We start from the raw sequence: 26,755 nt of genomic DNA, 5'->3' as shown, positions 1-26,755 counted from the left end.
ATCTACCTAAATCATGATTTACTCCAATCAGGATGATATTCTGTCCTGCGGAGTGACCTTCTCAAGTTTCCTGTCTTTGCACCTCTGCATCCGTGCCCTCTCCAGGCCCCAGGCAAACATCACTATTGTCACAACGCTGCGTGTGTGTGTCTCACAATCACACCCCTGACTGAAAAAACTAAAGTTTGACTTGTGTTTGAATCATGGCCCCTCACTTCATCTCTGGAGCCTCAGTCTTTGATTTGTAAGCTGTGGAAGACAACTAAATTTGTATGTCTACTCAGTGTATGGACAGTAATAACAACGGCTATCAAGTGCTTGGCACCTAAGAAGTGATCCCGCCGTACCGGATCGCGGTTGGTAGCGCGGCTCCCTAGGGCTAGATTGAGAGCAGCCTGAGGACCACAACCGCCGGGAAAAGGCTAGGCTGGCCGGGCCCAGAAGGACGAGGCTCTTATTCCCGGAGGGAAGACCAACCTAGCGGACCCGCCCCACCTCCCGGAAGTGACGACACAGGGGCGAGTGGCGCCGCAGCCGGGCCTTCCCGCGAGGGGCGCGCGCAGCATGGCGGAAGCGGAAGGGAGTTCTCCGCTCCTGTTGCAGCCGCCGCCGCCCCCTCCTCGGATGGCGGAAGTAGAGACGTCGACGGCGGCCGAGACGGACATGAAGCAGTATCACGGGTCCGGTAGCGTCGCCATGGACGTGGAGCGGAGCCGCTTCCCCTACTGCGTGGTATGGACGCCCATCCCGGTGCTCACGTGAGTCTCTTCCGGTGTCGCCGCGAAGACGGGGAGGGCCCGAGCGTCGTCCCCTGTGCCTTTCTAGCTTTTCCCCCAGACTTACGGAAACCGTTACTCAGGGCCAGGCCGGCGCCGGTTCCCTGGGACCCCTTCGCCTGTGCGGTGCACGTTCCCCCTGGATGTGGGGCATACTTCCGGTCCTGGTTACCCCTGGTTTAATTGGGGAGGACAAATGTAGATCAGCGGGAAAGACCAGGTAACTTAGCAGGCCCTTAAGCTGCCGGTGTACAGAAAAGGTGTTTGAAGAGGCATCTTCATTCATTCATTCATTCATTCAGCGTTTTTCGTTTTTTCCTGAGCAAATGAGTGCTTACACGTCATCTGCTATACACAAGACATTTTGCCTTTAGAATAAAAGTGAGAGTTTGATTGAGGCCATCCTGGTTCATGGATTGTCAGCATTGGGAGATTTCATGCCAACATTTTGCCCTCTACATCTTCTGAGTTGCAAAACAGTTATTAGGTGTCTGCCTCCCAGTGGAAGAAGAGAAGCGGGTATATAGGTGTAGTTCACTGCCCTCCTGCTTTAGTCTTAAAAGCCTGGACAGTTTGCAACCTTGAATTTCTAAAGTAGGAATTCGTCTTCCCCCGTAGTGAAACTGAGTTTCTTGTAGCATGGTCTTGGTTTACTGCCCCAGCAAGAAGATATTTCAGAAGTCAAGTTTACTGACTGTATAACTGGTCTTTCAGGAGTGTCATAATACATCTCACCTGAGGAAATCCTTTCTCTCTCTCTCTCTCTCTCTCTCTCTCTCTCTCTCTCTCCCTCTCTCCCTCTCTCCCTCTCCCTCTCTCTCCCTCTCTCTCCCTCTCTCTCTCCCTCTCTCCCTCTCTCCCAAAACCATCCGCCAGGCAAGGTGATCCACACCTTTAATCCCAGCACTCGGAGGAAGAGACAGGCAGGTCTCTGTGAGTTGGAGGCCAGCTTGAACTATTTAGTGGTAATGCCAGGCCAGCCAGGCCCGCATAGTGAGACCCAGTCTGAAACAGCAACAAAACAAAAAGAGCCAGGTTGTATGGAAAAGGAATCATTTATCGTCTCAAATGCTGCTGAACTTAAAATCACTTTAATCTTCTGTTTTTAGTTAGTTTTGAGCCAAGATCTTGATTTGTAGCCCATGCTGGTCTGATATTTATCGTGTAGCCCGTGCTGACTTTAAACTCCTGTTCCCCCTGCCTCAGGCTTCTGTGTGGGACTACAGGTGTATACCACTTCATCAGCTAATGACTCAAATCTTTGCTTTATGTAAAACTGCTTTGGTCTGAGTAGACGGCTCAGTCAGTGCAAATAACCTGAGTTTGGATCCTTATCACCCATGTAAAAAACTAGATGCGGTAATGCACTGCCAGTAATCCCAGAGCTGTGGGAGTGGAGACAGGAGGGTCTCTGAGGCTTGCTGGCCAGCTAGTTTTTTTTGTCAAGTCAATGAGAGATATTGTCTTAAAAGTAAGGTGGAGACCTAGTAACACACACCTGTAATCCCAGCACACAGGAGGCAAAGCCAAAGGTGGGGGTTGGCTTAGTGGTTAAGAGGACTTGTTGCTCTTGCAAACCTGGGTTCAATTCCAAGCATCCTCATGGTGGTACACAGGCATCTGTAACTCCAGTTCCAGGGGATCTGATGGGTATGGGGCAAACATGGTACACATACATATACAGGTAAATAATTTATATAAATAAAACTAAATAAATCATAAAAGGAAAAAAAAAATCGGAAGTCTGAGTCCGGGCACTGTGGCCACTCCAGGAGATTATGGTAGGAGGTCCCTGAGAGTTTTGAGGCTATCCTAGGCTACCAAGCAAGGGACCAACATAGGGTTCCAGATTAAGACATTGGAGAGATGGCTCAGTGGTTACAAGCACTGTCTACTCTTCCTAAAGGACCCTAGTTCAACTCCCAGCACCCACATGACAGCTCATAACTGTCTATCACTCCAGTTCCAGGTGGTCTGACACCCTCACACCAATGCATATAAAAATAAACAAATTATTTTTTTAAAAAAGACCCTGGATTCCCCCCCCCACACACACACAATTAGAAACAAAACAAAAACACCCTCACGGTATGTGCTTGTTGATTCATGAAATGTTCCTCTAAGACATTTGCTAAATGACTCCTTAGGCCTCTGTAGATGAAGATGTTAAAGCCTAGATGTGTGGTGCACAGTGGCGATCTCAAGAGTTGACGGGAAGGGTAGAGGGTAAATGATGAATGCGGAGAACTCGATGGAGGAGAGCTGTGAAGAGAATAGACTGTGACTGTGAAAGTGCTTAGGCACTTAGGTGACTATGTTGTTTGTGTGAAAACTAGTCATGCTAGCCATGTTGACCTTTTCCTTGTTTCTTTTTTTTTTAATTATATTGTGTACATGTTATATTGAGGACAATGTTCAGGAATTAGTTTCCTCCTTTTGCTCTGTGAGTCAAACACAGGTCATCAGACTTGGCAACAGGTGCCTTTTCACACAACCATTTGTAGTCCCTGAGTTTCAAAAATATTTGTGGCATGTTCCTCCGCAGAGAAATGGTGGCAGCTTGAGGTGGAGACACAGTTCCCTGTTGTCCAGGCTAGAAGTAGCTTTCATCTCAGTTCTTTTCAGATCTATGCTCATCGTCACAGGGAGATCAGAGGAGGAAACTGAGTCCAGGGCCTATCCACCTCTTCCAAGATGTTAATAATAGCTGCTGCTGGTAATAAAAACAGCTAAACATTCCGTGCTCATTGTCATTCTGTCCTTACATCAACCTGTAAAAGCAGGTGTTGTGCTCATAGGTAGATGAGGAAGTAAAGGCAGGCAGCTCCAGGCTGAGCAGCTAACTCATTCACTAAACCTCTACTGAGGACCAGCTTAGAAGAGGCGGCAGTTACCGGAGCTCTGGAGCTTGTCTTGAGGACCCTGACAAGCTGCATTGAGAGTTGCTTCCCTGGGGCTTTGCTGGCCACAAAACTTTAGTGTTGTCTCTCCAGCCTCATTCCCAGCTCCATCAGCCATCAGCACAGTGGTGATGCAGGTAGAGTTGCTCAAAGCCAGGTCCCCTAACAGCTGGAAGGAGTCTGGTTCAGGAAAAGCTTGGGACTGGGTTCTGAGAAGCCAGAGGAGCTGTTTCCCACAGTTCCTGGAGTCCACCCTGTGTTCGCTATGGGTCTTCAGCTACTTAACTCTTTGTCACTCAGGTAGCAAGTATTTACTGACTACCTCAGGGTAACATTGAGCACCCTACATGTGAGCAGTGTCTGCATTGATGGCAAGCAGTAGCCCCTCAACAAAGCAGTTGTTACTCTAGCCTGCTCAAAGCTACAGCTGAAACAAAGCAGAACCTAACTTCACTCTTTTTTCCCTTTGTTGAGGAGGGGAACATTTGAGACCAGTCCCTCTATGTAGTCCTGATTGCCCTGGAACTTAGTGTCTCCCTCACTCTTCAGGGTGTGTATTAAGCAACTTATCTCCGAGACAGTTTACCAGCCCTAAATGCTCCTCCCCAATCTTAAACTTCCTTATTGAAGGGTTACTTACATATTGTAAGGTGCACAAATATTAGGCATTACAGTTCAGTGAAGCTTTTCAGGTTCTTTCTTTTTCAGTTTATGGGTTGGAGAAACAGTTCAGCAGTTAAGACCATGTACTGTCACATAGGACCCAAGTTTACTTCCCAGCCTCCATGTCAGGTGTCTCATAGCCCCTGTGAGTCCAGCTCCAGTGGGATCCAGGACTTGTGGGCACCCATACATACCCACATGCAGACACACGTGAAATTTTTCTTATTTTATTACAAATTGTGTGTGTGTGTGCAGGGTGAACGTGTCACAGTACACATGTGAAGGTCAGAGGACAGCTTTATGGAGTCATTTTCCTCTTCTACCACATTAGTGCCAGGGATCAAACTCAGGCCATCTGCTGGTTGGCAGCCACCCTCACAACAGAGCCATCTTGCCAGCCCTAGTCCAATAGCTGTATATTTGTTTTGTCTTCTCTGAAACACTAAACAATGCTGGGTTTTTATGTTTGTTTTTGTGGGTTTTTTGTTTTTTTGTTTTTTTTTTTAAAGACAGGGCTTCTCAGTGTAGCCTTGTCTGTCCTGGGCTTGCTTTGTAGACCAGGCTGGCTTCGAACTCACAGAGATCTTCCCACGTGCTGGGATTACAGGTGTGTGTCACAGGCTTGACTACAGCCTGTGCTCTTAACCACTGAGCCATCTCTCTAGCCCCAATAAAAGGTGCACGTATATTTATTTATTTATCCATTTACTTACTTACTTACTTACTTATTTATTTATTTTCTCTCTTCTCCTCCTTCCTTTCTTTTTTTCTCTCTTTTTCCCTTTCTTTTCTTTCTTTCTTTCTTTTGGAGTTTTTTGTTTGTTTGTTTGTTTTTTTTGAGACAAGGTTTCTCTATGTATTTCTGTCCTGGATTTACTTTGTAGACCAGGCTGGCCTCGAATTCACAGAGATCTGCCTGCCTCTGCCTCCCTGATTGCTGGGATTACAGGTGTGTGCCACCACGGCTGGCTTAAAAGTACACTTTTTTTAATTATTATTTATTTATTTACTTACATACGAGTGCTTTATTTGCATGTATGCCTACATGATGGGAGAAGAAATCAGATCTCATTATAGATGGTTGTGAGCCACCATGTGGTTGCTGGGAATTGAACTCAGGAGCTCTGGGAGAGCAGAGAGTGCTCTTAACCTCTGAGCCATCTTTCCAGCCCCAATTTATTTATTTTTATTTTTTGTACATTGGCGTTTTGACCGTGTATGTGTGTATGTCTCTATGAGGGTGTTGGATCCCCTGGAACAGGGGTTACAGACAGTTGTGAGCTGCCTTGTGGGTGCTGGGAATTGAACCCGGGTCCTCTGGGAAAACAGCCCCTGCTCTTAACTGAGGAGCCATCTCTTCAGCTCCCAAAAAGTACACATTTTTAAGAACACAGTTCAATGAGGATTTTTGCTTTTTATAGTGCTGGGGTTCAAACCCACGGCCTTGTGTGTGCTAAGCAGGCACTCAGGGGACTATGTAGTTTTTTTTTGTACATCCTTCGAAGTAGAACTGTCAGGGCTTAGCTTTTAGTGCTGACAGTTTTCCACAGAGAGGTGTTTTTATCTCCTCAGCAGAGATCTGGCTGCTCTTCATGCTTTCCTGCTCTCAATGTTCACATCCTTTCAGTGGCCCTCTGGCAGGTGGGGCTTCTCCAGCCCTCCTAAAGTGACCATGGAACACTGCTTCCCTTGCTTCCAAGGATGAAGTTTCTGTAGCATCTGCCTAACTGAATGAAAGACCCTCAGCTCTGTCCTTTCCCTGCTTTATTTTCTTACAGCTGGTTTTTCCCCATCATCGGCCACATGGGCATCTGCACGTCCACAGGAGTCATTCGGGACTTCGCTGGCCCCTATTTTGTTTCGGTGAGTCCCCATTTTGCCCTGCTCCGGAGAGACTTCAGGCTCACATAGAAGGCTCGCCTGGGCCCAAGAAATCACACATAACTCTAAGCCCTGGCCTTCTGCCCCTCACCCGTGTTTGACCCCTTTCCTTCTCTTGCCTCCAGGACAGGCCAGGAGGGCAGTGTGGCCAGAGGAACCTTAAGTAACTGGCTCAGCCCTCTTCCCCCCACCCCTGGGTACCAAGACATGGGTAGGGGTTAGAGACAAGAGTGGAGTCAGACCATCCAGGAACCACATCTCTCGACATTCAGAAGGTGGGAGCCATGGTTGGGGGACAGGGGAGGCTGACATGAGTCCCAGGGTGGGGTTGTTAGGATGAACCAACTGTGTTCCCAGATCTTCTTCCTGAGTGTGGACTAACACTTTCTAGATGAGCACATGGCATTTTCCTATTTTCAGGTAGCTGAGGCTGGAATGAAGGAGGGTGATGACATAGCCTGTTTGTTTTAGTACTTGTTACATCCTAACGGGAGAAGGCCTATTGTTTGTTGTGCACTTAATATTTTGATGAGTTAGGCATAATGGTTTGTGCCTCTAATCCCAGTATTGGGGAAACTGAGGCAGGAGGATGGCCAAGAATTCAAGGCCAGCCTGGGCTACTCACTAGAGTTCTAAGTCAGTCTTAGATGTAGAGGTGGACACTGCCTCAAAACAAAACAAAGCCAGGTGTAGCAGCACACACCTTTAATTCCAGCACTCAAGAGTCAAAGGCAGTGAGTTCAAGGCCATCCGGGTCTCCATGGAGAGTTGCAGGACAACCATGTCTCAATATATACAGATTATATTTCTGGGGTGTTGGCGTGTCTACACAGGGAGTCTAGGACTCTCCCCAGTCTCTCATAAGAAAGTTGTGTGGATCCAGCAGCCTCTGTGAGCTTCACTACAGTGAGTTGCACTGAGGGAGGATGTTCCATATGCCTCCTGCCTATAATGAAAGCTCAGACATTGCCCTGAGGGCAGAGGAGAGGGCCGGAGAAGCCCCTGGGTGTTGCCCTGCCTTTTTTCCACAGAACAACAGCTGCTATGACACTACCGAGGCCATGCCGTGCCCTCCTATGTCACTGTGGATCAGCCACTGCCCCAGGGTTGTCAGCAGTCTGGATGTAGTTTCTTCCCTGACCTTTGCTCTTGTCTTTCAACAGGAAGACAACATGGCCTTTGGAAAACCTGCCAAGTAAGTGAATCCCTATGTGCCTGATCAGGGTCAGGCCCTGTGAGGCACAGTAGGAGCCAGCACCCTGAGGACAGTTATAGGAGAGACGGCCAGAGCCCATGAGGACCCTGCCTACACCAAGCACCTGGAGTGTCCGTCCCTGTCTGGGTCTCATCTTGTAGACCATCCAGGCCCTCTCTGGGAGCTTGAGTTTTCAACCCCATGGCGCAAATGTGAGCAACATTACAGTTAGGATGCACCAAAGCTGGTCTCGCTGTCTTTCTGCGTAGCATGGATTCCTTTCTCCCCTTGGGAGCAAGCAGGTACTTTAAGGAATAGGAGGCTGCTTGACATTCCACTGCACCTCTCTGTTCGAGGGCAGGAAAGCAGCTCAGGCCCTCTGAAAGCAAAGCAGATTCATTGCAGACTTGGCCTCATTTGCTCAGTCCTGGGTGGTTCCCTTACCTCTGCCCTGATGTGCCTCAGCTGTCAGTGCTCTCAGAACTACAATGGGTAGGTATCCTGTGGCCCATAGCTATACAGGAGGCTGCTGGGTAAGGTGCCTTGGAGCAGAGCTCCCTGCTCTGACTTCTTGGGCTGGTGGAGGTGCAGTCGGGGGGTTCTTTGGGGTGTTTGCTATTTGTATTTAAGGCAGTTTTGAGGACAGTGTTCTCTGAGACGGAGCCCCTGAGCACCATAGTCCAGGTCACAGTGGTTTCTTGCCGCAGTTCCACCAGTGATTCATGGCACTGTACCCACCCCCTACACACACCTCTTTGTTTTTTTCAAGACAGGGTTTCTCTGTGTAGCCCTGGCTATCCTGGAACTCATAGCAATCCGCCTGCCTCTGCCTCCCTGAGTGCGGGCTTGGACCCTAACAGCTGCTTTCCCACTCTTGAGCAAGCTGAGTGGGACTTCAGGGTGAATGCCTGCTGACACACCACCTCAGTGTCATTCAGGCCTGCGTCTCTTGCCAGCTTTGTTCTTCGGCACCTTGTTCTCTCCTGAATACCCCAGGATTGCTCAGTCACTTATTATTGGGACACATTTAGTTTATGCTTCCCACCTTGTTCCCACAGCCTCCAGAGCTGACCTAACCCCTCTTCCATAAGCTTAGACTCAGGTGTTTTCTGTCTTCATCTGTTCAGGTTGCCATGACAAACTGCCAGTGAGTGGGTGGCTCATCAAACAATGTCTCAGCTTGGAGACTAGGAAGGCAAGATGAGGTGCTGGTTCACTGTGTGCCTTGTGGGGGCCCACAGATGATGAAACGAATGATGGGTCTCTCAGACCTCCCCACCCATAACGGGAATTTCTTGAGGGTTAAGATTTCAACATTAGAATATGAGGACAGAGCTGGAGAGATGGCTCAGTGTTAAGAGCACAGACTACTCTCAAGAGGACTGGGTTCATTTCCCAGCACCCACATGACAGCTCATAACTGTAACTCCAGGGGATCCGACACCCTCACACAGACATACGTGCAAAACACCAATGCACATAAACTAAATCATTAGGGCTGGAGAGATAGCTCAGAGGTTAAGAGCACTGGCTGTTCTTCCAGAGGTCCTGAGTTCAATTCCCAGCACCCACATGGCCACTCATAACCATCTATGGATGAGATCTGGTGACAAACATTCAGACCGTAACACTCTGGTCTTCCCTTATTACAGTTGTCTCTGGTGTGTCGCTTCCTGGGGAGGTGTGAACAGACTGTGTTCACAGCAGATTGGACACAGGTTTTAGCCAAATTGAGCTTTGCAGGCCTGAAGCCAGAGTTATTACAGCTTACAGACCCCTGAGGAAAGGCCTTGAGACTTTTTTTCAGGAGCCTCTTGAGCCCTGTGAGTTTTCTTTACTTCCTGTGTCTCAGGAGCTCCCCTCTTCCCTGCAGAAAAGGATGTTTCAATTGGGAGGGAATGGCCACACAACACTAGTTCACCCCACAGCCTTGGGCGCCCTGCACAAAGCTAGAAGGCCACAAAAGGGCCTGAGCCGGTGCCCCAAACATCCCCCTTTTCCTTCAGGTTCTGGAAATTGGACCCTGCACAGGTCTATGCTAGTGGGCCCAACGCATGGGACACGGCTGTGCACGATGCCTCTGAAGAGTACAAGCACCGCATGGTAGGTGGGAACGGGTCGGAGCATCCACGCCGCCCCTCCCCCCAATCTAACCCAGCTGCTCTTGTGTCTCCAGCACAATCTCTGCTGTGACAACTGCCACTCACATGTGGCCTTGGCCCTGAACCTGATGCGTTACAACAATAGCACCAACTGGAACATGGTGACGCTCTGCTTCTTCTGTCTGATCTATGGGAAGTACGTCAGGTGAGCTGTGTGCCCACGTGCAGGCTTCCCTGGCTACTCTCCCAAAGGCTCTCACTGGAGTCCTTCAGTCTCCAGTGGAACAGAGACCAGTGTGGCTGGACCGAAGTCCTCATGTATCTCCAGCTGACCTGTTGTTCGCTGTGAGCAAGGTTCTGGCCAGCTGCTTCTGGGCTGCAGTGGTTCTGGTGTCGGGGAAGCCGAGTCTAGAGCTGTTCAGTTGAGCACATAGGTTGTGGGTAGAGTTCCTGCATCCTGTTGGAGGCGTGCGGCTCAACAGTTGGGCTCATGGTCCAGGCAGACCTTTGAAGCCACAGCCTCATGACCTGTGAGCCCTAAGACATTCATTCTAGCCCACCTTAAGAGAGGACTCAGGTTGGGTGAGTTTCCTGTATCTCACAGCAGACCCCAGACTTAGAAACCATCTCCCACTAGACTGCCCCCCCCCCCCACCTCCCAAGTTTCTTAATTGTGCTTATCAAGAGCTTCTGGGTGGGAGGAGACAAGGAAGGGTGCTACAGTTGGTATATAAAGTGAATAAAGTATTAATGCTGGGATTGGGGAAGGAGGGGACCCTGGGCCATCTGCCTGCTCACCTGACCCTGTCCCTGTGCTCTCCCGTCAGTGTTGGAGCCTTTGTGAAGACCTGGCTGCCCTTTGTCCTTCTCCTGGGCATCATCCTGACCGTCAGTCTCATCTTCAATGTGCGGTGATGGCTTTCAGATGCCCCAAGCCCGCCAGGGCCCCCAAGGAGGCCCCTGCCACCCACCCCTTTTGGTTCCAATTCTTTTATCCCCACCCTCAGGTAGAGTCGCCTCCTGAGTTGGAAGTAGGGTCAGGACTTGGGACGGAAGTGCTGAGGGAGTGTGAGATAAGGTTGCGTGAGCCTCCTTGTCCTCTCTCCCTGGGCTTGTGACCTAATCTTTGTGGCACTCTCATTGCCATCCTGGGAAGGCCTTCCCTTAGGACGCCTCCTGCCACTGCCACAGGGCTGCCTCCATGCCCAGGGTATACAGTGACAACAAGGACCACTAGAACAAGCAAGTGTTCAGAGCTGGATTTGAAACTGCTTTCATGTTGCATTGGGGGGTGTGGTGTTCTGAGAAGCGTGCTGAGCCAAGAGATTTGGAAACTTCCTTGCTGGCCTAGAACAGACTGGAAGGGCTGGCTAGGCCCTTCCTGTGTCTGCTGGAGCTGCCTTAGTATAGTGTGTCTTGTCACCCCCGATCTGGGCCCTGGCTTAGCGAGGTGAATGGTACTTATGTGCAGAGTGGGTCCTCTGTAACTTAGGTAATGTGAACCCCCTTCTTTCCAGGAATCCTCACACTGGGGATAGTAACCCATGAGGGGCTTGGTCTACTTCTGGTTGGGCCCTGTGCAGCCTGCCTCCCCCAGGTCCACAGACTCCTTTATAAGGAGCTCCCTGGCAGGACGTAAAGTTCAGGTGGTGTCTTGTCATTTTCTTCCTCTGCTAACACCATGCCCCAGTCTTTCCAACTGGAGCTTATGGGCACATCAACATTACTTGTAGATTCTGCCATTATGGGGCTGGAGAAATGGCCCGGTGGTTAAGAGCCCTCATTGTTCTTCCAAAGGTTCTGAGTTCAATTCCCAGCATCCGTATGGCAGCTCAACTATTTGAATTGTCTTGTGGTGTGCAGATGTACATGCAAAGTACTCATATACATAAATAAATATTTTTAAAAATCTGCCATTGCACAGGCTGTGGGTAGTCCCTGCCATTCCCAGTCTATGTTCCAAGCTCTTGGAATGAATCTTTCATCTTCCCTATTGGGAAAAACTTGGCAACGGGAGTGGGGTTGGGACCAAAGGCCAGAGACTTGCTCTGAGGTGACTTGCTTCCTCAGCTGGGAGTACACAGTCGGGGTAAGCCAAGAGAAGTAAAAAATGACAGCCCTGGGCCCTGCTGGGTGTTGTGGCTGTGTTGAGCTCTCTCCTTACCCCACAGCTGTGTCTCTTTCTGTGACTGCCAGGCTTCTCACCGTATCAGTGTGTACTCACCTCTAGTCGTTTGCTTCCACCAAGCTTTTTCCAGGACAGCAAGTGACTGACATCCCATTTGTCTAGCAAGGCCTTGGGTTCCATGCCCAGCACTCAGATGCCTCCTCTGTACTGGCCTTTGTTAGAGAGTGCTTCTGTGAAACCTCCCAACAGCTTTGTAAGGCAGGCGTTATCAGTCCCACGTGACAGATGAAGAAAGGAGTACCACATAACTTGTCCAAGTTAGGAGGAAGCAAGAGTGGCCCAAAAGCCAGGAGAGCCCCACCCTAGAAAGGACATTTGGGTCTGAAGATTGCCAAGATTGGATACCTTCCAGGGGTGCTCAGAGGTGGGAGGAAGAAGGATGCTATTTGCCACTCTTCTAGGGAGAGAGATTGGATGATGCAAGTGGCCACCAAAATGACCACTAGGGACACTAGTGGAGAACATACTTGTAAATGCATGTTTTCACTGAGCTGCTTTCGTCTCTATACAAGTATTTTCTAAGAATCTAGAGTTCAGTAAGTGGTGTGTATGTTTGTTTTTTGAGACAGGGTTTCTCTGTGTAGTCTTGACTGCCTTAGAACTCGTTCTATAGACCAGGTTGGCCTCCAACTCATAGATCTGCCTGCCCCTGCCTCCCCCGACCCCCGAGTGCTGGGACTGAGAGTGGTAGCTAAGAGATTAAGAGGCCTGGCTGTTCTTCCAGAGGATGGCCTTTCAACTCCCAGCACCCACATGGTGGCTTACAAACATCAAAATAAATAATAATACAAAAAAAAAAAAAAAAAAAAAACGGTTGGGGCTGGAGAAATAACTCTGCAGTTAAGCAAAAACTGGGGCTGGGGAAATGGCTCAGTGGTTAAGAGCACTGTCTTCTTCAAAGGACCTGGGTTCAATTCCCAGCACCCACATGGCAGCTCACAACTGTCAGTAACCCCAATTCCAGGGGATCTGACACCGTCACACTAATGCACATAAATTTAAAAAAGAGCAAAAACTGATTGCTCTTCCAGAGGTCCCAGGTCCAATACCCAGTTCGCACACAATATTTTGCATCCATAACTCCTATTCAAGGGGTCCAGTGCCCTCCTCTGGTCTCCACAGGCACCAGGCACTCATGTAAACGCACAATGATACATGTAGGCAAAACACCCATACATAAAAATAAAACATTAACAAGCAAGCAAGCTCAGGAGCTAACTTGGCTCAGAGGACAACGATACTGCCAACACTATAACCTGAATTCAAGCCCTGTAGCCCATGTGAAGGCAGAAAAAATGACTCCTGCAGGGTCCTCTGACTTCCATATGCATGCCGCATGCTGTGGTATGCACACAGGTAAGATGTAAAAAAATTTTAAACAGGTCTGAAGGCCAGGCACATGCTCTTAATCCCAGCACTCGGGGCTGGGGAGATGGCTCAGCAGTTAAGAGCACTGACTATTCCAGAGGACCCAGGTTCAATTCCCAGCACCCACATGGCAGCTCCCAACTGTAACTCCAAGATCTGATACTCTCACACTGACATACATGCAAACTAAACCCCAATACATAAAATAAAAATAAATAAATCCCAGCACTCAGAGGCGGATGGATATCTGAGTTTGAGGCCAGCCTGGTCTACAGAGAGTTCCAGGACAGCCAGGGCTACACAGAGAAGCCCTGTCTTAGGGGGAGGGTGCTTAAGAGATGACTCGGGGGGCTGGAGAGATGGCTCAGAGGTTAAGAGCACTGCCTGCTCTTGCAGAGGTCCTGAGTTCAATTCCCAGCAACCACAGGGTGGCTCACAACCATCTATACCCTCAACTGCTCTCTTCTAGCATGCAGGTGCACATGCAGATAGAGCAGTAATATAAATACATAAATAAAATCTTTAAAAAAGTTTAAAAAAAAAAAAAAAAGAGATGACTCAGTACCTAAAAGCACCAGTTGGTCTTTGCGGAGGACCTGGGACCCTCAATGCCCCCATGCTGGCTCACACCCATCTGTAACTCCTGTCTCAGAGACTGACAGGTGCAGTACACATAACAGCAAGCTCGGAGGCAGCCTTTACTGCCTAGGAGCAAAAAAATAGCCCCAGAAGACCATGATCCCCAAATCTATGTACTCTTGAGACGCCAAACGGGTTCTCCTGGGCAAGACGTCCTCAATGACTGTGAGAGTTGGTATCCTCAGCTGTCACTGGAATCCAGGGTCCTTCAAAGAGGAGGGGCCCAGGGTGACAGGGGAGACAAATAGCTGTTCTCTCTGCGAACCTGGATGGTCAGGGGTGCTAGAACGGCTATGGGCATCGGGCTGTTGGAGAGAGGACCACTGGTGTTTATTACATGGCAGCTGTACCAGGCACCTGTGCACCAGCTATACCAGGCTTGTGCTGCTCTTTGGGTTCTACTCTCCAGTTTGCATGGGAGGAAATTACTGCTCAGAGGGGTTAAGAAACCAGTTCACGACCATACAGTGCTGGAGCTGGGCCTTCGAGGTTGCCTAGTGGCAACTCTACAATTTGCTTTCCAAGCAAGTTTCTGTCAGCCCTCTGTGGCAGAGTGTCTCTGCTACCCATTCCACAGATGGACCAACTAAGGCCCCGAGCTAGCCCTGCAGATGAGGCATGCTCCAGTTATACCGGGTAGGTCTACAGGACAGCTGCGCCCAGCCACAGGGGCCCACAAAACCGGCCCCGGGGTTCTCTCACAGCTGCTGCGGGTGCCCCAGTGCACCTGAGGAGTGCAGTCCAGGCCCGGTTTTGCACCAGGCCCTGCTGAGGTGTCTCCTCCTCCTTCACCACCTCAGGGCTGGGGCAGCAGCAGCTGGGCGAGTCAGCTCTAGTCCCCACTGCTCCTCGGGTCTCTGAAACTTTTTCCTGAAGAGCTGGAGTTGCCTTTGAAGTGCTCGTCCCTACTGGACCCCTACAGGTAACATACCTCCTCCCCTCCCAGAGAGTGGCCTAAGGGACAGGCACTGCCACCTGGTGTCCTGAACACATCCTGGCGCCTCAGGAGCTGGGGGTGGGGTTGCAAGCGAGCCTATGACTGGCCTGGCCAGGCATATCAACAGACTTTGTGTCACCAGAGGGTCTGTCGCACTGTGTTAGTACAGGGCGGGGTGGGTGGGGTGGGGGAGAGCCAAGAGGGGAACAGGACACACGGGGCGCCTGATCTGCTTCTGAAAGAGAAGGAACTTGAGGTAGAGAGGCCTGGCCTCGGAGGCCCACAGCCCAGACCAATCAGACCCGTAAGACAAGGCCAGGCACAGTTCTGCCAAATGGCCCTCCACCTTCACACATGCACACATCTGGTGGTCCCGGGGCAGTAGAGCACATACCACAACACGCCCTGGGCAGGCCGACCACACAGGAAGAAATGCTCACAACCCCACAGCACTACCCCCCCGGAAAGCCACGGCGCACACCGTCAACACGCCTGTAAGACTGTAGTATCACACAGCAGAGCTCGGGTACAGAGGCTGTGCCATAGCCTGGCCTGCAGATGTGTCTGGTCTGCCCTGTCGGTGTGACACTCACACACCGGTAGAATCCCAAGCTGCCTTGATGGCCAGCCCCTCACACATGGTCATTCAGGGAAAGAGTCACTGTCGGCACACAGGCTTTTGCCCAGGGCTATGAGGATGGAGACGCACAGAAACCCCCCAGAAGAAAGCAGGGTAGGAGGCACGCCTGCTATGCTTGGACACTGACTCAGCTGGGAGGAGACGGGGCAGGAGGAGACAGGCACAAGCCAGGACCTGCGCCGGAGCCGCCTTCCCCCACTTCAGCCCCACCTGGAGGCCTGGCGTGGAAGGGGGTGGGAAGGAGGGGAGAGGCGTCCCAGTGGGCCCATGCCAGGGCCACTACCCAGTGCTGGTCCCTTGCCACGTCCACACGCCCCTCTCAGCTGGCAGTGTTTTCCTTCCGGAGCGGCTGTGGTGCCTGGGCCTGACCTGTTTTGCCAGCTGAGGTTTCCAGCCAGGTTTGGGAGGTGGGGAGCCCTGTGGCCAGAAGAGCGGCTCAGAAGCTCCTTCAAGCAAGAGGACGGGCCTGATGGTGGGGAATCTCAGACGGTGGCCTCAGTGGAACTGGGTGCTGCTGCGGTTACCTAGTGGGGGAGGAAGTTAGGGGTAAGGGTTGGGGAGGAGGTTGCCTCAGACAGGAAGGCCAAACGGGCCATGGCAGGGTGGAGGGAGGCGAAGGCAGAGGCAAGCTGGGTAGAGGGCTAAGCATGAGCTGTGGAGAAGGCTGCCTGGGAATTTGCATGTTTGTACAGGTATATTTTTGCATTTCACGAAAAATCAGGTTTGGCCTGGTGCAGCGGCACACACCTGTAATCCTAGCACTTGGGAGGCGGAGGCAGGTGGATCTCTGTGAGTTTGAGACCAGGCTGGTCTACAAAGTGAGTTCAGCACAGCCAAGGCTACACAGAGAAACCCTGTCTCGAAAAAAAAAAAAAAAAAAAAAAGCAGTTATGTTGTATGCAAAGTATCAACTTTGAGGGGGGAATGAGCAGTTCTTAGCTTCTGGTAGTTTGCAGCCAGGTTAGGCAGGTAGTGAGAGAGTTCTGGGGTTATGCAGGGACTTACTCTTGTATGGAGTGGCTATCTGCCCTTGTGTGGACATAGTGTGTGCAGGTGTAAGAATTACTGGGCACAGCTCTTGAATGCAGGTCTCTTGTGTATGTGCGCATAGTCCCTTCATGCTGTGTGTGTGTATAGTTTCTTCATGGGGATGTGTGTGCCATGTACCTGTCTTTGTCTGGGTATCAGTGTGCCCGTGTGACTGTGCATTGAACAGTGGGTACACGCATTGCTGCATTCTGTCCTGCAAGTCTCTGTGTGCCCTTAGGGGCATGTGCAAACGCACACTTCTTCGAGTACATCCCTTGCTCCACATCTCACCTTGACCTGGCCTTTGTGTGATTGCTCTCTAGTACACATGTATGTGCTTGGGAGAAAACCAGGCACTTGGCTCCAGGATGTGCTGTGTATTCAAAAAGAGACTGATCAGCCCTTGGTCTACCCTCAGGAAGCTACATATGCCCAGCTGGGGCACAACCCCAGCTGATGCCCCAGAGAGGCCACCCATCTCAGGAGAGGCTTTGGGCCCTGCCCTGTCTTCCCATGGCCCATGGGCCAGGACCTGAAGCTGAGGAATTGCTGGACCTCAGCTTCCTGACAGAGGAGGAGCAGGAGGCCATCGCTGATGTCCTCAAACGAGATGCCCACCTGCGCCAGCTGGAAGAAGGGCGGGTCAGGTGAGACAGGACAGACATCAGCCAGAAAGAAGAGATCTGGGGTCCTTGGAGGCTGCCTGCTGTGTCTGGGTGGTTTTTGGCTCTCTGCGCTTTGGTCTCCACCGACCTTAGCCAGCTTAGAGCGCATCCCTTCTTCCGAACCTGTACCAGGTCCCTCTCAAGCCTCCCTGTCTCTGGGTTTTCCCACTCTGGCCACCACCTTGGAACAGGACATGCTGGTGGACAGACACCGCCTGTCCTTCTGGACGCCAGGCCCCCAGCCCTTGTGTCAAAACCTCTAAGTGGCCACAGGTCACCCTGACAGTGTCCCGTTGCTTCCCTGTAAGCCACACCCAGATACACATAAACCTGCATGAGCTCCCTAAGCCCCAAGCTCTTCACTTCCTTCGCCCCAAGAACAGCAGTGGCAGAGGAACTAAAGAGTGACAAGCCGTATCTGGGGGCAGCTGTGTAGCCTTCAGCCACTGCTTTGACCTTGAACCTCACCTTTCTCCGCTACGTAGCTAAGGGAGATGGCTCAGCAGGAAAAACGCTGACTGCATAGGCTTGAGGAATAGAGTTCAGTAGCTCCCCCAGCACCCACACAAAGGGCAGGGCAGTGAGGTGGCCCACCCTTAGTCCCAGCAACTTGGGCAATAGTGCTGGGGAATTCCCGGAGCAAGCTGCCCAGATAGACTCAAATCGCTGAGCTCTGGGTTCAAGTGAGAGACCTTGCCTCACTATAGAGGGTGGAGAGAGCTAAAGGAGGCTGGGCAAGTTTGGGCTCCACCCTCCACATGCACACGTGCATGGGACCACACACGTGGATACATACCTGCATGCACGCCACACACACACACGGGTGCATGTGCAAAATTAGCCGTCAGGCGCGGCCCACAATAGACATTTGGTGGATGGTGATTACGATGCCTCTCAATTCCAATTTATCCTTTAAGCAACAGTTCACACGTCAGCGCCTCTGGGAAGCCTTCCTGGGTCCACTCCCACAGAAGGCTCTCTTACCCTCCATCACCGTGAATGTCTGTTCTGGGTTCCGTCTCCTCCGTAGCCTGAGTGGCTCCAGGACAAGGGTCCAGTGTGATTTGCTGAGTCCCTGGTCTCGAGTGAGTGTCAGGGATGGTGGTTGGCTGAGGAGTGACAGCTGTGTTCCCCACTGTCATCCAGCAAGCTCCGAGCCTCTCTGGCAGACCCCTGGCGGCTGAAGATCCTGACAGGGGACTGGTTCCAAGAAGCACGCTCCCAGCGGCACCACCATGCCCACTTTGGGTCTGACCTTGTCAGGGCCTCTATCCGAAGGAAGAAGAGCCCCAGGGGTGAGAAGCCCCCCCCCCCGCCCCAGGGCAGGGAGGGAGAGCTTCGGGAAGCTAAGGGCACAGACTAGATGGCAGGACTGGGCCCTGGGTTCTAGTCCTGGCTGCTCCCAAACTGAGTATGGGCTTCTATGGGCTCTAGGAGGCAGATGGGCACCTCCTGTGGGTGAGTATGGGGCTTCCTGAAAATAGAGGCTCACAGACTCTCTCACCCGAGCCCCAGGGGACCAGGCTCTGGGAGGTAATGGTGACGCAGAGGCCGCTGCAAAAGACACCGATGAAGATGAGCCGGTGTCCAGGTGAGGAGGCAGCAAGGAGAGGAGAGGGGAGGGACTGCCAGTTGCCCCGCCCTGAAAACCCTGGCTTCTTCCTTCTAGGGTCTCCGGAGAGGTGGCTCCTCCAGAGAGGCACAGTGAGACCCAAGTGAGTACCCAGTGACCACATGAGCTCATAGCAACCTCACTGTGGTTCCAGATGGGGCTGAATGTGCTGGGGAGGAAACCCCACTCCTGGGAGTCAGGAGATCTGGGCCTGCCTCACCGCCTTCTCACCTGTGGCTTGGACCTGGCTTCTAAGGGAATTTTGGAATTCCAGCTGTTAAGAATAAGGATATATGCAGGGCAGTGGGGGCGCACGCCTTCAATCCCAGCACTCCGGAGGCAGAGGCATCGGATCTCTGTGAGTTCGAATCCAGCCTCAGCCTGGTCCACAGAGTTAGTTCCAGGACAGCCAAGGCCACACAGAGAAACCTGAAAAACAAACAAACAGGCTGTAGCTCAGTTGGTGGAGTGTTTGCCTGATGTGCTCGGAGCCCTGAGTTTAACCCCTGGCACCACATACACCCGGCATGATGGGGATCTCCTGTGACCCTGGGGACCACCTGTGACCCTGGGGACCACCTGTGACCCTGGCACTCAGGAGGTAGGAACAGGAGGATTGAATTGAAGCTCATCCTCAACCACACATGAGGTGTGAAGCCAGCCTTCTACCACAGAATCGGAGTTGGGCAGAAGCGGGTGAGGCTGAGGCCAGGGACTCAGACGTTACCACCCCCACCACCTGAACCTAGGAGTCAGGCTGGCACATCAGGAGAGACAGGCCTTGGGATGCCAGGGTGTGAAGTACAGGCCTGACTGGTCCTGCAGCTGGTAGCCAGCCCAGTCCCGAGGGCAGCCCTACTCCAGCAGGGAGGTAAGCAGGCTGGAGTCTCTGACCTCTGACCCCAGTATAACCCTTGACCTCTTCCTCATCGACACCCCGCCCGCCACACTGTGATCACTGTCCTTTGCTTTCCTTAGGGACCTGATTTTCCCTCACCATATGTACCCTCAAAGGCTTCAAGTCATGAGGAGCTGCCCCAGGCCCAGGAAGGTAAGTGGGAGGGTATGCTGGGAAGCATAAGAGGTTGAGGGGATCTGAGGCAATTTTTAAGGACCCCTCTCCCGTGTTCACTTTCCTCTTCTTCCTGGGTTCCCTCACTTGGCCTCCAGGGCAACCCCAGGTCACCCCTGGGGTCCGAAGCTGACAAGTGACTAGAGTTGTGAAGCCCCTTCTAAAGTTTCCTTAGAGACACACAGGAGAGGGGCTCTTTCAAAAGCTTGTCCCCCACTCCACTCCAGCCCCTGGCCAAGGGGGTATGCAGGCGGCAGAGGCGGACCCAGAGCTGGAGCCTGAGCCAAGGGCGGAGCAGGAGTCACAGCCATTGCCAGCCCAGGTAGGCCGGAGTGGCCAGTGGCTGAACTCAAGACCGGGAGCGGATTCCAGAGAGAATGTACCCTCCGCGAGGTGGGGGGTGGGGGGTGGGGGGTGGGAACCCTCCCCCACGCCCTCTCCAGGCATGGCCCAGGGCGGTAAAGGCCACCCTTGTCCCTTCTCCCCTTTTCAGATCAAGATGACCCCCCAGATCCTGGAAAATGGGGAAGAGGCCCCGGGACTCGGCCCCTCGCCCGACCGCATGCTCAGCAGCGGCTCCTCTGTGTCCAGCCTCAATTCCTCCACGGTGAAGGCCGAGGGAGGGGCTGGAGGGGCGCCGGGTGGGGAGCTTCCCGGGGGGAGGGGGGCTGACCTCCCACGCCGCCCCGCCCGCAGCTGAGCGGCAGCCTGGTGAGCCTGTCCGGGGAGGCGGAGGCGGGCTCCGTGCAGGTCCGAGGCTCCCTGCACTTCTCGCTGCGCTACGAGCCTGACAGCGCCGAGCTTCGGGTGCAAGTGATCCAGTGCCGAGGCCTGGCCGCCGCCCGGCGACGCCGCTCCGACCCGTGAGTGTCCGTCACGCGGCTGGGCTGCAGGGGGCCTGGGGAGGGGGGGGGCACTCAGCTTGCCTCAGTTTCCTCCTCTTCAAAACGGGCGCCACAATGTTGGCATCAGGCCTGCACGTGGGGCGCTGCGCTCTGGATGGTGCCTGGGGACACGCCTCCCCCCTCCCCTCCCCCCAGAGCCGGACAGAGGCTCTGGAAGGGCCCCTCCTCAACCCCAGCCTTCACCTTCCTCGCCCAGCTACGTGAAAAGCTACCTCCTCCCCGATAAGCAGAACAAGCGCAAGACGTCGGTGAAGAAGCGGAACCTGAACCCCATCTTCAACGAGACCCTGCGGGTGAGGCGACGGGGGGGGGTGTTGTACCCCGCAAACGAACAGGGTGCCCTCTTCCGTAGGGTGAGTGGCGGGGGGAGGGGGTTCGGGTGGCTCCAGGCCTTGTTCTGTGGGAGGAAGGACAGGGCTGGTTAGCGCAATCCAAAGCCTGGCAGTTTGTACTGGGGGCGATAGTGAGGCCCCAGTTAAGCCAGGATCAGGATTCTGTCCTGGAAAGGAGCGTGGCGAGACCAGCTCCCGTCAAGAGGGGTGCCACGGCCTCCAGCCCACGCACGCCCCTGAAACGCCCCTCCTGTCCCCAGCACTCCGTCCAGCAGGCTGATCTCCCGGGCCGCGTGCTGAGCCTGTCGGTGTGGCACCGCGAAAGTCTGGGTCGCAACATCTTTCTGGGAGAGGTCGAAGTGCCCCTAGACACGTGGAACTGGGACTCCGAGGCCACCTGGCTCCCCCTGCAGCCCCGGGTAAGGGCTCACGGATATCCCTTCTTTCCGTACAGGCCCAGTGGAGCACAGAGCCTCGCCCACCCTCATGCTGTTACCATTAGGCAAGGCTTGCTCCCCGGGGCGCCCCTGCCTGGGGTGTGCTGCCCGTCCTTCTCAGTGGAGGCCCTGTCCCCAGCACCCTTCTCCCCGGAGGCACGGAAAGCACCGTATCCCGCCAGTGTCTCGGGACACTACCCTGTGGCTCGTTTCACCACTGACAGCCCCCCCCCCCCCCCCCTTTGCCGGTTTCCCCCCTCCCGCCCCCCCCCCCCCCGGCTTTTTCAGGTTCCCCTCTCTCCAGACGAGCTTCCCAGCCGGGGACTGCTCTCTCTGTCCCTCAAGTACGTCCCTGCCGGCTCAGAGGGTAAGTGACTGGCTCTGGGAGGTGGGAGGCCTGTCCCATGAGGTGACGGTCTGAACCCGAGTGTCCCCACAGGAGGAGGGCAGCCTCTGAGCGGGGAGCTACACTTCTGGATAAAGGAAGCCCAGGGCCTCGTGCCACTGAAGCCAGGGACCCTGGACACCTACGTGCAATGGTACCTTCCTTCTGCTCCCAACCTCTGACCAACCTGTCCCTCCAACCGAGAACGCTCAGCAGAGGCAGGGGTGGAAGTGATCAGCTGGGCAAAGGGTCCGCAGTTGGGGGCTGGGGCTTAGTTGGTGGGGTGTTTACGTAGCATGGGTGAGGCCCTCGGTTCGATTCCGATAACTTACATAAACTAGGAGTGGAGGCAGGAGGTCATCTGTGGCTACACAGAATACACAAGACCCTGTCTGTTGTTGATTATCAGTATTTATATTCGATTTATCTTTTAAACAGTGGTTATTCCTAAACCAGCTGTACACCAAAATCACCACACAGAGACTAGCATTTATTTAACCTAGAGCACAATGCTGGGCAATAGTTACTCCATCCTAAACCTCCAAGCCCAAATAGTTTTCTCCCATTCAGAGTTCCCACATTTATACTTGCTTTTAGTCATCCCTTAGGTCCAGTTCTTCTCTCCTCGTGGTTCCAAGTCCTCTCCTGCGGATCTCTCTTTCTCAGACTATTCCCACTCTATTCTCTCTCCTCCCCTCTGGACCAGGATGTCCCACCCTATTCTCTCTCTTGCTCAGCACTGGCTGGCGGTTTTATTGACAAGATAGAGAACAAATGGTGGCATGTTTACACAAACTTGAGACAGGTGACACTTAGAATAAACATCACAATGCACCAGATAGTGAGGGAGAGAAGTCAGCATTTGAGTGAACAAGGAAGGGTACATTGTATACACTCCACAAAAACATTAGATCAACACCTGTCTCTAAATAAAATAGGCATGGTGGCATGCATTTTGAATCCTAGCCCTTGGGAGGCAGAGGCAGGTGTGTCTCCGAGTTCCAGGCCAGCTTGGTCTACATAGCTAGTTCCAGGTCAGCCAAGTCCACATAGTGGGACCCTAACAACAGTAAAGGTGGAGTCCGGGGGACTGAGGGACTGTGTCTAGTTAGGGTTTCTGTTGCTTTGATGAAACACCATGATCAAAAATCACTTTGGGGAGAAAAGGGTTTATTTGGTTTATACTTCCACATTGTAGCCTATTACTGAAAGAAGCCAGGACAGGAACTCAGACAGGGCAGGAACCTAAAGGCAGGCGGAGTGCTGCTTACCCTTACTCCTCAGGACTTGCTCTACCTTTCTTATAGAGTGCAGGACTACCAGCCCAGGGCTGGCCCCACCCACAATGGAATGGGACCTCCCACATCAACCAGCCATTAAGGAAATGCTCTACAGGCTTGCCCATAGCCAGATCTTAGGAGGCTTCTGTTTGTTTTTTGTTTTTCAAGACAGGGTTTCTCTGTATAACCCTGGCTGGCCTGGAACTAAGTCAGAGATCCACCTGCCTCTGCCTCTCCGAGTGCTGGGATTACAGGCGTGTGCCACCTTGTCCGGCTGGAGGCGTTTCCTTAAGTGGGATTCCTTTCTCTGATGACTCTAGCCCAGTGGTTCCTCACCCTGTGGACTGCAGACCTTCGGGGGGTTGCAACATCAGATATTTAGCGTCATGGCGGGACACCTAACACCAGCCCTTGTTTCTTACCTGTCAGCTCGGTGCTGCCTGATGACAGTCGGGCCAGCCGGCAACGTACAAGAGTGGTTCGGAGAAGCCTCAGCCCCCTGTTCAACCACACCATGGTTTATGACGGCTTTGGGCCTGCCGACCTACGCCAAGCCTGTGCTGAGCTCACGCTGTGGGACCACGGAGCCCTGGCGAGTCGCCAGCTGGGGGGCACACGCCTTAGCCTTGGTACCGGTGAGTGGGGGTGGGGGGCTGAGGAGAGCCAAGCTTGGAGGCAGGGTCTCAGTGGGTGACCTTGGACACTCCATTACCCTTCCTTAAGCTCTGTCGGGCACAGTGCATAATCTGGGAGCAGAAAGGTTTTCTTGGGACCTGAGGTGTTCAAGGTGACAGGACCCTCTACTCTGGCCCACCCACAACCAGGCAGCAGCTATGGGCTCCAGGTGCCCTGGATGGATTCCACACCCGAGGAGAAGCAGCTGTGGCAGACACTTCTGGAGCAGCCGTGTGAGTGGGTGGATGGCCTTCTGCCCCTCAGAACCAACCTGGTCCCCAGGACGTAGCCCCGTCAAATCCGTCTGTGAGCCCCCACCTAAAGTACATCCATGCTGGAGTCAATAAAGTCTGTTTGTGGAGCTACTGCCTACTCAACAGAGGATGAGGTCTGGGCAGTAAGGCATGAAAGACCAAGAGTGAAAAAGGGTCACTCGGACAGGAAGACCTCAAAGGCTGCTCCCTGGACACTCCCCCCACTTCTGAAACTTCGAAGACAAACATGGTAGCAAGTGTTCTGTTTAATAGCCTTTGGTTGTGTGTACTGTCCTTGGGTGCACCTGTAGTTAGTTCCACCCACAGGGGTTAGGCGCGGGCCCTGCGGTTGCTCCCAGGTTCTGGGACAGATGTGTCAAAAGCTGTTTGTGTCTTCTGTGTTCATCCATCCATGGCTGTGTTCTCTGAGGCCCTCACTCAGCCTCCCGGGGTCCAGGGGTAACTGGTGTGGCTCTTGCTCGCTGTGCCAAGATGGCTCTCCAAATTCGGCATACCATCCCTCCCCTGGGGACATCAGGGATCAGTGCAATTCAGCCAGCAGAAGGCCTGTGCTCGCTCCTTAGGGGGCAGTAAGCCCTGGAGGCAGGCCCATAGCTGCAGGACAGGGGATGTGAGGAGATCACCAGCAGGCGTGCGCGGCTCATCCCTCCCCAGGTGTACCTGATTCGGGTGTAGACAAGGTCATCTTGAGTGGCACAGGTGAGCAGGGTTTGGAGGCTGAAGCTATGGCTCAGGAGCTGGTCATGAACCAAGAACCACAGAAACAGGAAAAGATAAACAAAACAAAACAAAACAAACAAAAAAAAACAATTAGAAACTCAGGTTCAGGCTGCAGAGATGGGTCACTGTCTGCTCTTCCAAAGGTCCTGAGTTCAATTCCCAGCAACCACATGGTGGCTCCCAACTATCTGTAATGAGATCTCGTGCCCTCTTCTGGCGTGCAGGTGTACATGCAGACAGAACATTAGAAACTCGAGTTCTCGCTTTTTTTTTTTTTTTTTTTCTACCAAAATTCTCAGGCAGGTTACTCAGGCCCCCTGTGGCCTCAGTTTCCCCATCTGTGTAATGAAAGGAGCAGACTAAGGGCTCTTCCAGTACTGAAAGTCTCTGCAGCAGTGAGAAAATGTGAAGAGCTGGAAGACGAAGGAAGAGGCGTTGGTTGGTGGGGTCAGGGACAGGCTGGGGCTTGCTCACCGTTTGGATAGTGGCTGGGTCTACACTCAGTTCCTGAAGCCACTGCACCAGGCTCTGGTCCTTTGGGAGAGTGGCTGTCAAAAGGTCAGGTGATGAGCACAGAGGTGTCCTCTGCTAGAAGCGGCCTCACGTTCACCCTGCCCTAGTCAGGTCTGCTCACCTGGGGGCTCCGACGCTCGGGCATAGGCCCTGGTCTCCGCGTCCACTCGATGTAGGGCCTGTTGTACCAGGGCCTGACACTCCCGCTCCTTCTCAGCCAGCACATCGCGAAGCCTGTGGGAGGGTAGAGGGGGATAGAACAGAACGGCCTGCGGGTTGAAGCAGAACCCGGGGCGATTCCAAAAGACGTCACCTGTCAGTCTCGGCTCGCAGGAGGCCCAGCTGCACCACCAGCGACGGAGGCCCCTGCTTTGGCGGGGGCTGGCTCTGCAGCTGCTGGTTCTCCTGCGGTTTCTGCTGGGACTCCCCTGTGCCCCACTCCTCCGCCTTCGGTGCGACCGCTTTCTTCTCCACCTCTGCCAGTTGGAGTGGATTGAGCTCAAAGGTGGGCGCGGCCCGTGTAGGACCCCAGACCCCCAGGGAGACGGGAGAGCCACTAACCACTCATTATGTTCGCCACGCCTCCAGAGCCACACCCCCACCAGGGAGCTGGAGGGCGCCAACCCCGCCTACCCGCGTCCAGCACCGCCAGGGCCGCCCGGACCGCGCGGCTGAGGAGCGAGTTCAACACGAACATCCAGTGTGGGCGGATCTGGCGTCTGCGGAGGATCTGCTTCACCTGGGGAGGGAAGGAGGGCGCGGCTGAGCCAGCTGAACCTCGAACAGAGGTGGGGCTGGAGTCGCAAAGCCCTGCAGAGTCTGCTGCAGTCCAAGAGGGGTGGGCAGACTTGGGGTCAAGGGCGGGATTGGGAAGCCAGGGCTGGACGTATGTTTTCCCGGAAGAAAAACATGGAATCCTGGACCATCAAGTCCTTGCAGGGAGTTCACAGCCAGTCATTGCGCAGCCCCAACTGCGAGGAAGCGTCCTCACCGCCTCTGGGAAGGCGAAGAGCGGCCCGTTCAAAAGGGCAGGCCCCAGGCCCTGGGCCCGCAGCTGAGCTTGCAGGGCCCGCAGCTCCTGGGCCAGCTGCCGGCGGTTAGGAGTGTGGATTTGTGCCCCGAGGCAGCGAAGCAGCTGTTCGACATGATTCCTGCTGAGTCGAGAATCCTAAAAAGAGAGAGGACGTCCGTGGGCGCTCCCGCATTCAATGGAGATGCTCGCGGGTGGGCCACGAGGTCCTAGCCCGGATCGGCCACCAGGGGGCGCTGGGGCGGGCCGCCCACCTGTTCCTGCTCCAGTAGACTCTCTGCCAGTGTGGGCAACTCCTGGCCCAGCACGGCAGCCAGCATGGCCCGGCGCTTGCTCTCCTGGTGCAGCAGGCTCAGCCCCGAACTCTCCTCCGGGGACGCGGGCTCTTCAGGAACACTGGGCACAATGAAGAGCATCAGATGGGGGGGGGGGGGGGGGGGGGGCCCCCCGGGGGCCCCCCCCCCCCGGGGGTGGCGCTGGGCGCCCCTTTTCCTTCCCCTCCTCCCCCCGGGCGGCTATCACCGACCCAGGCTCGG

General features: G+C 53.6%; 3 protein-coding genes across 8 annotated transcripts in view; 2 read left to right on the top strand and 1 right to left on the bottom strand.

Moving 5' to 3' along the window:
* The first annotated feature begins 524 nt into the window (after window positions 1–524).
* Tmem222 (transmembrane protein 222) lies at window positions 525–11,428 on the top strand. Its single transcript, XM_055611333.1, has 6 exons — window positions 525–758; window positions 6,118–6,202; window positions 7,384–7,415; window positions 9,422–9,518; window positions 9,592–9,722; window positions 10,345–11,428. Exons 1-6 carry the CDS (start codon window positions 565–567, stop codon window positions 10,430–10,432), a joined length of 627 nt encoding a protein of 208 aa, XP_055467308.1. The 5' UTR covers window positions 525–564; the 3' UTR covers window positions 10,433–11,428.
* Window positions 11,429–14,513: 3,085 nt separating this feature from the next.
* On the top strand, window positions 14,514–24,133 carry Sytl1 (synaptotagmin like 1). 4 transcript variants are annotated; one of them, XM_055611123.1, is made up of 15 exons: window positions 14,514–14,634; window positions 16,737–16,965; window positions 18,130–18,278; window positions 18,493–18,574; window positions 18,653–18,698; window positions 19,574–19,646; window positions 19,895–19,989; window positions 20,161–20,274; window positions 20,364–20,530; window positions 20,769–20,865; window positions 21,165–21,323; window positions 21,630–21,708; window positions 21,781–21,880; window positions 23,436–23,641; window positions 23,831–24,131. In XM_055611123.1, the coding sequence occupies exons 2-15, from the start codon at window positions 16,775–16,777 to the stop codon at window positions 23,968–23,970; spliced, it is 1,698 nt and encodes a 565-aa protein (XP_055467098.1). In that variant the 5' UTR covers window positions 14,514–14,634; window positions 16,737–16,774; the 3' UTR covers window positions 23,971–24,131. The 4 variants fall into 4 exon arrangements, with proteins under 4 accessions (XP_055467098.1, XP_055467097.1, XP_055467095.1 ...); XM_055611120.1 differs by lacking the exon at window positions 14,514–14,634 and adding an exon at window positions 15,626–15,761 and having other exon boundaries at window positions 23,831–24,133; XM_055611121.1 differs by lacking the exon at window positions 14,514–14,634 and adding an exon at window positions 15,631–15,761 and having other exon boundaries at window positions 18,499–18,574.
* Window positions 24,134–24,336: 203 nt separating this feature from the next.
* The window catches only part of Map3k6 (mitogen-activated protein kinase kinase kinase 6), a 12,551-nt gene continuing 10,132 nt past the window's right edge, over window positions 24,337–26,755 (bottom strand). For all 3 annotated transcript variants that reach the window (XM_055611116.1, XM_055611118.1, XM_055611119.1), the window contains 8 exons: window positions 26,474–26,615; window positions 26,181–26,357; window positions 25,823–25,928; window positions 25,503–25,665; window positions 25,311–25,423; window positions 25,151–25,224; window positions 24,617–24,693; window positions 24,337–24,460 (listed from right to left, as the gene is read on the bottom strand). In XM_055611116.1, coding sequence (XP_055467091.1) covers window positions 24,370–24,460; window positions 24,617–24,693; window positions 25,151–25,224; window positions 25,311–25,423; window positions 25,503–25,665; window positions 25,823–25,928; window positions 26,181–26,357; window positions 26,474–26,615 — 943 coding nt within the window. In that variant the 3' untranslated portion in view covers window positions 24,337–24,369. The remainder of the gene's footprint in view (window positions 24,461–24,616; window positions 24,694–25,150; window positions 25,225–25,310; window positions 25,424–25,502; window positions 25,666–25,822; window positions 25,929–26,180; window positions 26,358–26,473; window positions 26,616–26,755) is intronic.

This window comes from Psammomys obesus, unplaced genomic scaffold (assembly GCF_907164565.1).
Source record: "Psammomys obesus unplaced genomic scaffold, mPsaObe1.curated_primary_1811, whole genome shotgun sequence".
Classification (NCBI taxonomy): domain Eukaryota; kingdom Metazoa; phylum Chordata; class Mammalia; order Rodentia; family Muridae; genus Psammomys; species Psammomys obesus.
The sequence above is the reverse complement of the archived record's forward strand: the minus strand, read 5'-3'. Positions and strand labels throughout refer to the sequence as shown.